General features: G+C 40.1%; 1 protein-coding gene across 1 annotated transcript in view; it reads right to left on the bottom strand.

Annotated features, from left to right (window-relative positions):
- LOC143020213 (lachesin-like) overlaps positions 1-10,000 on the bottom strand; it is a 562,070-nt gene that overhangs the window by 532,826 nt on the left and 19,244 nt on the right. Inside the window, exon 2 of the mRNA XM_076176379.1 lies at positions 9,409-9,566. Coding sequence (XP_076032494.1) covers positions 9,409-9,566 — 158 coding nt within the window. The remainder of the gene's footprint in view (positions 1-9,408; positions 9,567-10,000) is intronic.

Here is a 10,000-nt window from a genome sequence, read left to right as displayed (position 1 = left end):
GGGAGAAGAAAATGAAAGAGGGAAAAGAGACAGAAAAATTGGTGAGGTGTTTGAAAATTAAGATTTTTTTTCCATATAGCTATCAAGCCATTTCATAAGACAGAAGAAATGGTACAGTCAGTAAGAAAATATTTGTTCGATGAAAGCAAAGAAACAGTAACACATAAACCTAGATCTTATACTATTGGTAACTAGTGGGTGAATATAATTAGGTAAATACTTGCACACACACACACACACACACACACACACACACACACACACACACACACACACACACACACACACACACACACACACACACACACAAAATTATATATATATATGTATATAAGGTGGTCTCAAGTCCATCTTTATGAAATTCCAAGTCTTTTAGCTTAAGGGAAATACAAGAGGAAAATTTTACCTATTTTCCATCCATTAGAGGAAACTAAACTGTTTTTACAATCAGAATATCCGTAGGGAACACGGAAACATGTCTCTCTCACTATTTCTTTCAGTGTTTCGACCCCCCAAGGCTTTCCACCTCTCAGAATGAGGCATGTTTGCCATGTTGGTCACACTTTCATTCGATTTATTTTGAGATTCGTATGAACAAGTTTTATTTCTCAACTCTCCTAGATGACCCCGTTTTTTTTTTCTTTATTTTTTTTATTATTATTATTTAGACCAGATTCCAAACCTCAACTCTCAACTGACCTCCAGATTTTTTTTTCATTCATTCTTGATTTTTGTCTTTAATTATTAATGTAGTTATATTTTCTTTCATTCTACACCATCTCGTATTCTGTTAATTTTTGTTACCAAAAAGTGTGAAAGAGAAATGAAGAGGTGTGTTGCAAATAAAATGGGAAAGAAAAACAATATAAGAATAATGGAAGCATTCTGTGCTGTAGGGGCGTAAACGGAAGCGTGCTGGCCTCACATATGCTTAGTTGAGGGCTCGAATCCTGCACTCCTCTCCATTTCCCAGCTCCTCAAAGAAATGGGGCTTAATATTACTAGATTAGCCATTGTGTCATTAATATTACTATCAGTTGTATATTATACACTAGAAATAGTCATAGAATAGTAAGTTCTTCACTAAAACCACATAAAACTTAAGAAGTTAATACTCCAGCCAGTGAGTATATAATCGAGGGAAATAGTTAGATCATGATATTGCTTTATTGTTGTAAAAAGGTACCCCATTCAGTAAATATATACTGAAAGGGAGTAGTTAGATCATGGTACTGTTTCATAGTAAAAAAAAAAAAAGATAATAATATATGAATACAAAAACAAGGCCCACAGTGACTGCCATCTACACTAACTTCGTAGGAAACATATACACGCTATTCTATAAATTTCAATGATTAATTTAAATTTGAGATGGAAACTTGCCACGTGAACGATCAGGATCTAAAACCGGTATTCAGTGGTCGACTGTCTGTAAACAGCGAACCAACTAATCGAGAAAATTACAGCCAATGATTAGCTTTTGTGTTTGTCTTTCGTGGATTTGCAAAGAGCCTTTGACTCGATTGAACAAGCGGCGACAATACACTCGATATGCAAACAAAATGCAAACGAACGCACCGCAATGTTTTACAGGTCGACGAACCTACTGATGCAGCTGTTATTCGACGATTACAAAAAAGAAGGAAAAAAAATATGAAGAAGCCTTCCTAAAACAATTCAGACGCAATTCGATGGAAAAAAACGAGCCACACTGATGGAGATTCTCAAAAAACAACTTAATCCTTCCCCAAATTACTTTTAAATAAATGTGTTAAAAAAACTTTGAATGAAAAAGTATATTGTAATTCTGTGGTCTTGTTAGATTTATGAATGAAGTGCTGAGACGGAAATGACGATAAATTATAGGCTCTTATTGGTTACAATGGTGATACGTGTTTAAATTTGGCCACCCCCTTTTAAGTGGGAGAGGTCTTCTAGTGTGTGCTTACATACATACATACATAATATATATATATATATATATATATATATATATATATATCTGTATCTGTATATATATGTATATATATATATGTGTATACATATATATATATATATATATATATGTATATATTGTCACGACCCACCTATGGGCTAGGCTAGTCGCGACAAAGGAAAATAGATAAGACTGCGCAGTTCGGACAAGTGACAGTTTTCTCTGTTCTTTTCGCGTTCTGGTTCGCCTTGCTTCTCATCTCTACTTACTCTCTTCTATTGATTCTGTGTGTCTCACACGGGTCGCTCTCTGCTTCGCCTTTTGTAGCCCGAGAATAGGTGCTTAAGTTTCCCGGGATGTCAAAACGTATCTAAGTAGGTAGTTTAAACACTTTCAACAAATGGCAAATTAAGCTTTCCCACCATATTATGTAACGTTCCTGAGCTTGGCGTCATCTGAAAGTACGTAGTGCACTTCCAATAGACGGGTATTGCACAATGCTTAACATTTTAAGAAATACACATTATAATATACACTATACATCGTATTCACGCAAGGCGTGTCTTAAAAAATACAAACAGGAGACTTTATTTACACAAATGCGTGACACAGCACAACCACAGGATTCTATTCACGCTAAGTGACAATATATATATATATATATATATATATATAATGATGTTGGTCTCACGTCCATCTTTATGGAATCCTAAGTCTTTTACTCGTAATTTAAGAGAAATAAACTAAACTGTTCATCACAATCAAGCCCCACTGGGACTCGAGTTGCGATGTGATATTGTGATAATGACAGAATATGAGATGATAATAGGCATTGTATTTTCATTACTTTTGTTACCGTTATCATTCCTATTAATTTGGTTTTGAATCTTGCAAAAGTCTACGGTTTTTCTTTAGTAAAATTTCAATATTGGAGTTAATACCTTTCGTATGTATATACGATCAATGCCTTGATTTATATATATATATATATTTAGCCTTTTATGTTTCTATTGTTGTTTTTATTACAATTATGATTACACAATGAAACACGTTTGTGTTCCCCGGTTCTAAGCGTCATTTCCTGGTTTGTTATATCCCATTACAAAAAAAAAAAAAATACGTTTAATTAGAAGTTTGCGTTTTTGACCAGGATTAGATATTTCAGAAATAAAAAAAAATTCAAGAAAAACACAGAGTATATATTTATTTCATGATACAAGCTTATCATAAACAAGTAAAAACGAATGACATTTATACATACATACATATACCAAGGCTTTTTCCCCCTTCCAAGGGAGGTAGCCAAAAAGGGAAAGGCATAAAAACACTCCCACCCATTTCATCCCTAAATATACTCCACACCCCTCCCACCCTTCCTCTCATCTGAGCACCTCCTGGATGACGGGTCATCCCTGCACCCTGCCCACCGCCCTGGGTCAGAAGCAGTCTCGCAAGACACAGTACATCCACAGCAAGACCGCTTCATTTAATCGGCGAGCCCCCCTCTCCGTCCCCCTTTGCATATAAGGCGAGGACGGGGAGAAATCCCTTCGGGCTGCGTCAAAATTTACTCACACATACTACCCCACCCCCCACCCCCCCGCCCATTCCTCCTCATGCAGTCACAACATCATCCATATACAACCCTTCTCCACTCACCTCTGTCTTCCGTCCTCTCCCTTCCTTCCTCAACAGACATTCCCCTCTTCCCCAAAGCCCCCTTCACCCCATCCATCCACCTCATCCTAGGACGTCCCCTCATGTTCACTCCCTCCACATCTGCCTTCCATACCTCTTTTACTAGTCTTTCTTCACTCATTCTTTCCATGTGTCCAAACCATCCTAATATTCTTTCATCAACCCTATCTCCCAAATCCTTTTTCACCCCTGTTCTCCTCCTCACCTCCTCATTTCTCACTCTATCCAGCCTAGTAACCCCCACCATACTTCTCAGACACCTCATCTCAAACACATTCAAACTCCTACTCTCTTCTTCTCTTATGTTCCACGTTTCTGCCCCATACAGTGCTGTTGGCACAATCACTCCTTCATACAGTCTCCTCTTCGCATCCATTCCCAAATGTCTATTCCTCATTACACTCTTTAAACCACCAAGGCATTTACTCGCTTCTCTCAATCTACATTCTACCTCCACCTTCACTCCACCTTTTCCTGCTACACTTGCACCCAAGTATCTAAAACTATCCACTTCCTCCAGTCGCTCTCCCTTAATGTTCACTTCCAGTCTACTGCCACTTTCACCCCTTGTACATCTCATCACCTTACTTTTACCCACATTTATCTTTAGCTTTCTTCTATCACATACTCTCCCAAACTCTGCCACCATCTTCCTCAATCCCTCCTCTGACCCTGCCACAAGCGCAGTGTCGTCCGTAAACAACAGCTGGCTCACCTCCCACTTTTCTCCATTTTCTTTAACCATCTCCAATCCCTGACTCACTACCCTAGCATTCACCTCTCGCACCACCCCATCCATGTATAAGTTGAACAGCCAGGGCGACATAACGCATCCTTGACGAAGTCCCACCTTTACTTCAAACCACTCACTCTCTCCATTTCTAATCCTAACACATGCTCTACTACTCTCATAAAAACTCTTAACAGCTCCCAAAAGCTTTCCTCCTATCCCATAAATCTGCATAACCTCCCACAGTGCCTTTCTGTCTACCCTATCATAAGCCTTTTCCAGATCCATAAAACCCCAAAAAACATCCTTCCCCTTTCCTATAGCTTTCTCACATATCTGTCTTACCACAAAGATCTGATCTACACAACCTCTACCCGTCCTAAATCCACACTGTTCCTCACCAATTACTCCTTCTGTTCCTCTCCTAATCCTCTCAATTAAGATCCTCCCATAAGCCTTCCCTACTACACTCAACGGGCTAATCCCTCTGAAATTACTACATTCACACTTGTCCCCTTTTCCCTTGTAAAGAGGAACTATACAGGCACTACTCCAGTCCTCCGGTACTCTACCCTCTCTCCAGCAAACATTAAATAACCTCACCAACCAGTCCACCATCACTGAACCTCCCTTTTTCAGACATTCTGCATGACATCCATCCAGACCAGGTGCCTTACCTGCTTTCATCATCTTTACAACTGCTTTCACCTCATCCTTCCTTATTTCTCCTCCATTCTCCTCACTCATCACTCTCATTTTCTTCGCATTTCCCACTGCAGCTATCTTTCCCTCCCTATCCTCTTTTACATTCAGCAACTCCCTAAAATATTCTGCCCATCTTCCCCTCACTGCCGTCTCTTCCATTATCAACTCTCCATCTGTACCTTTTACCTTTTCTTCCCTACTTGATTCGCCTCCTCTTCCTCTCTTAATTTCTTTCCAAAACATCTTTTTATTACTTTCAAAATTTTCTGTCATACTCCTACCCCATTTCACATCTGCTCTCCTCTTTGCCTCCTTTACCTTTTGCTTTACTTCTCTTTTCTTTTCTTTGTACGTCTCATATGACTCCCCTGTCCTCTTTTGTAACCAATCTGTGAATGCTCGCTTCTTCTCTTCTACAACCTTCTTTGTTTCCTCATCCCACCATTCACTACCCTTTCTTCTATTTCCCCCTGTCCTTCTTGTTCCACACACCATCCTTGCACACTTTAAGACTCCCTCCTTAAACCATCCCCATTCCTCCTCCACACCCATCTCTGCTCTATCCTTTACTCCCTCCCACTCCTCCTTCAGCTTCTTTTCGTACTCCTTCTCCTTTTCCTTTTCATTCAAGGAGTTCACTCTAAGAACCTCCCTACCTTTTGTCCCTTTCCTCCTTCTCCATCTATCCTCCACTCTCAGCTTACCTTCCACCAAAAAATTATCTGATATTCCCCCACCCTCTCCCCTTAGCACATGTACATCCTTAACTCTTCCTATCATAATCCTATTTACCACTACATAATCCATTAGCGCTCTATCTACCACCCTTCCCTTCACCACCCTCTCCCATGTGTACTTATGCTTGACTTTCTTCCGAAACACTGTATTTGCTATTATCAACTCTCTTTCTAGACACATTTCCACCATCAACTCTCCACTACGATTCTTTCCTGGAACTCCACACTTCCCAACCACTCCATCGATTGGACCATTTCCCACCCTAGCATTAAGGTCTCCCAGTACTATTACATTGACAATTCTTCCTAAACCCTCTATGCACTCATTTAAATCTATCCAAAAGGCCTCCCTTTCTTCCATGCTCTTCTCACTGCCCGGCCCATATGCACTTACAAAGACCCACATCTCCTTTCCCAGTTTCACCTTCATCCACATTATCCTTGAGGAAACCTCCTTCCACTCCACTACCCCTTTACCTAACTCCTCACTTACTAGAATAGCCACCCCTTCCCTCCCTCGCCCTCTCTTCACTCCTGATAACCTCCCACTTACACTCCCAAACTTACACTCACCCTTCCCTTTCAACTTAGTTTCACTCAAAGCCAACACATCCACCTTTCTTCTCACAAACATACTACCTATCTCTTCCCTTTTACTCTCATCTGTACCACATCCACGCACATTAAAAGACCCAAACCTTAGGGTGCTGGCCCGAGGCCCTCCAGCACCCCTTATGCCTTTCCTTTGCTTTTTAGGAATCTGCCCCTTGGGGCTACAGGGAGAAGGATGCCTAGTCCCTCTCCCCGTCCCTTTCTTCTCGCCTCTTACGATCCAAGTGGGAAACTTGGTGGCAGTATTCTTTTCCCCCACCACAGGGGGGAAAACAACTTAAACACATCAGAAGTTACTGGCTTTCTTGGATTTGCGGTTGCAGTCCATGTCGCACTACTGCACCAGCCCCCAGACCTACTCGTAGTCCCCCCATCACTTTCTCGTTATAGTAGCCCTGATATTTCTGCTCTGTCTCCTCCACATCTTGGTGGAATCGCTCGCCTTATCCTTCTGAGTACCATAGTGTCCTTGAATTTGTCTAGGTGAGCGTCCAGCATAAGAGTTTTAAGGGACATCTTGCATCCCATGGCGCCAAAAGCCTTTACCATATCCTGCACCAGCTGCTGGTCATTTTCAGCTCCCTGGCTGCCCAGGAAGCCTTTCACAACTCCTATGAAACATTTCCATGCTGTTCTCTCAATCCTACTGAGCTTATTGGCTGATTCCTGGTTGAGTCTTCATGAACTGCTTCATCAACCCCAACTTAAGGTGCAGTGGCGGCTTGAGCACAATCCTGGAATCAACCAGTGGCTCCCACATGACATTTCGGGTTCCAACTACAAATTTTGTTCGCTGCTCCCAGTTCTTCCTGTTGTAGTGGTCAGAGGTGGCTTTGCTGTCCCAAAGGCAGAGGAAGCATTGGAATTTGATGAAGCCTCCTGAAGACCAAGCAGGAAAGCCACCATCTTAAAGTCCCCAATGATTTCCCAACTGTTCTGGTTGTATTGAAGAGCTTCCAGGAAGACTTTCACACTGTAGTAGTCTTCTTTCAGGCAAAGTGGATGGGCTAGGGGTAGTATCGGGAACTTGTTTTCATTGTGGAGGAGGACAGCCTTCAAGCTTGTGGTAAAGTTGTCTATGAAGAGCCGCCACTCCTTGGGCACAAACGGCACCCCAATAACATCAAACAGTTCGAGCACATCATGACAGAAGCAGAGGCCATTCCTAAGTGTGTAAAAGCCTGAGAAAGGTTCGTGCAGCCGACTTTTCTGACTTGTCACCTGCACATCCTCCTTGACCAAGTTCCATTGCTTCATCCTGCAGATGAATAGCTCTGCAGTGGACTTGGTAAGACCCATATACCTGACTACATATACTTCTTTTTGGTTTGGTAAGTGAGGGACTTTCTCTGGTGCCTCAGGCAGGTAAGCCAAGTCTTCAACATCCATCTCCTCCTCTTCATCAAAATACTTGTCTTGGACTTCACCTGGAACAGGTGGAACTAGTACGGGATATCTGGAGCAGTGAGGAATTGGAGTAATTGATAATGAGAGATCTGGGTGATGCACAGCAACAGCATTATTTCTTTTCCGCCTCTTGCTAACATCCATCATGCACAAAAAAGCCGGTTATGGGTTAAAGAGTCTCAGGGATCTTTTCTCACTCCACAGCCACCCTTCCAGCGTCTTCTTGTAGTGCTCACAACAGTAGTGAGGGACCCAGGGCTTGTCCTGGTCCCCAATTGGCATCCCGAAGTATTTCTGGTAGGCTTCACAAACCTTCACCGACGTTTCCGAGGATTTTTTTTGCCTCTCCTCTTTATATACTCGCCGCATATATAACAGAAAGAGTCAAGGGATTACCGGCAGCCCCTTGAAGCCATCTAAAAATGTAGAAATATATGTAATCAGAAAATATGGATCTTATAGTTCTGAAAGTATAAATAATAAACATGTTAAATGAACATAGGGTAATTCAGGCTATAGTCAACTAATTAAAAAAATAGCACCAAATTGCACCAATTCCATTCGAAAATATGACAAATTGCTTTTACTTCAATTCTAATATGTTATTATGTTGAATGCTTGTGACTAGCCAATAATTTCTATACACATAAACTGATTAATAATAATTAATCATTTCTATACACATAAACTGATTAATAATAATTAATAATTTCTATACACATAAACTGATTACTAATAATTAATAATTTCTATACACATAAACTGATTAATAATAATTAATAATTTCTATACACATAAACTGATTAATAATAATTAATAATTTCTATACACATAAACTGATTAATAATAATTAATAATTTCTATACACAAACTGATTAATAATAATTAATAATTTCTATACACATAAACTGATTAATAGCATTTTTTGGGACCTAAGTAACACAAAAAAGTGATTACAAGCCAGGAACAGAAAGAAAAAAAGAAAGAAATGGTGTTATTATCATTCCTGTTCTGAACTCTATTTGATATGTTTGATACTATCCATCTGACACCATAAAAATGTGTCTCTTTATGAATATCCAAACGTAGAAATACAATAAAAAAAAGCAGCGCAAAAGGTACATGATTTTGACAAATAAGAAAAGAATATTGGAATAAAGACAAATCTTCTATTTTTTCTATGCATTCTTTTAATAATAGGACTAACTTGGCAGTCATATTAAAATGCAAAAAAGGAAAAGTCTAAGATGCTCTCGATATTCCCCTAATACCCAAAGTCACCTACCCACCAAAAATAAATAGATAAATAAACAAAATGAAATAAATAAATTTAAATGAATATAAAAAAGGAAGAAAAACATAGTTTCTGTAGTCTAACAATGAAACTGACACAGCAAACTTTTTCAAATTGGAAATAGATAAAGACTAAGAGGATTTTGACCTCCTTCAAAAAAAAAAAAAAAAAAGTGTGATGTCAATATGAGAGGAAGAAAAACAGTCTTCAGTTGCAACGACGCATGGTATCAAGAACACAAGAACCCTCACCCTTAGGGACGACTTCGAGGAGGATGGCGAAGACCTACCTTGAAAGTACCGAGGTCCTCCACGACGCAGGAGAGCTTGATGTCCCTGCCGGCGGGGATGGTCACGTTCTGAATGGGTTCCACGAACCGCGGCTCGTCCGATTTGTTGGCGCCTGGAAAAAGAACAGCGACGATGGCGTTATTAACGGGCAGTGCGGCTGAGCGTATGCAATCAGTTACAAAAGTAAGCACACGAACACACACACACACACACACACACGCGCGCGCGCGCGCATACAAAAAAATCTTAGCTTTGTTTGGCGCTTGGAAAGACAACAGCGACATTGGTGTTACTGTATAAATGGGTAATATGGGTGAGCGCATCCATTAACTACACAAACTCACATACACAAACTCACACACACACAAATATCAACATAATCATCTGCTGTTCAATTAAAATATACTTCAACATGTTGATAAACTTACAGAAAGGAAAACAACTACTCTCATCTGATTCCACGTGAGTTTCCTTGTTCATTGTCTCAGCAGTGTGTGTACTTTTATCAAGTTTCTGTCTACGGAGAAACGTAATGTCCTCGTATTTCTTCGTGTTAATCTTTGCACTTTTTTCAAGAAAGTTATCTTATTA

The sequence above is a fragment of the Oratosquilla oratoria genome, chromosome 39 (assembly GCF_046742065.1).
Source record: "Oratosquilla oratoria isolate Oo_2021 chromosome 39, ASM4674206v1, whole genome shotgun sequence".
Taxonomy (NCBI): Eukaryota; Metazoa; Arthropoda; class Malacostraca; order Stomatopoda; family Squillidae; genus Oratosquilla; species Oratosquilla oratoria.
The sequence above is the reverse complement of the archived record's forward strand: the minus strand, read 5'-3'. Positions and strand labels throughout refer to the sequence as shown.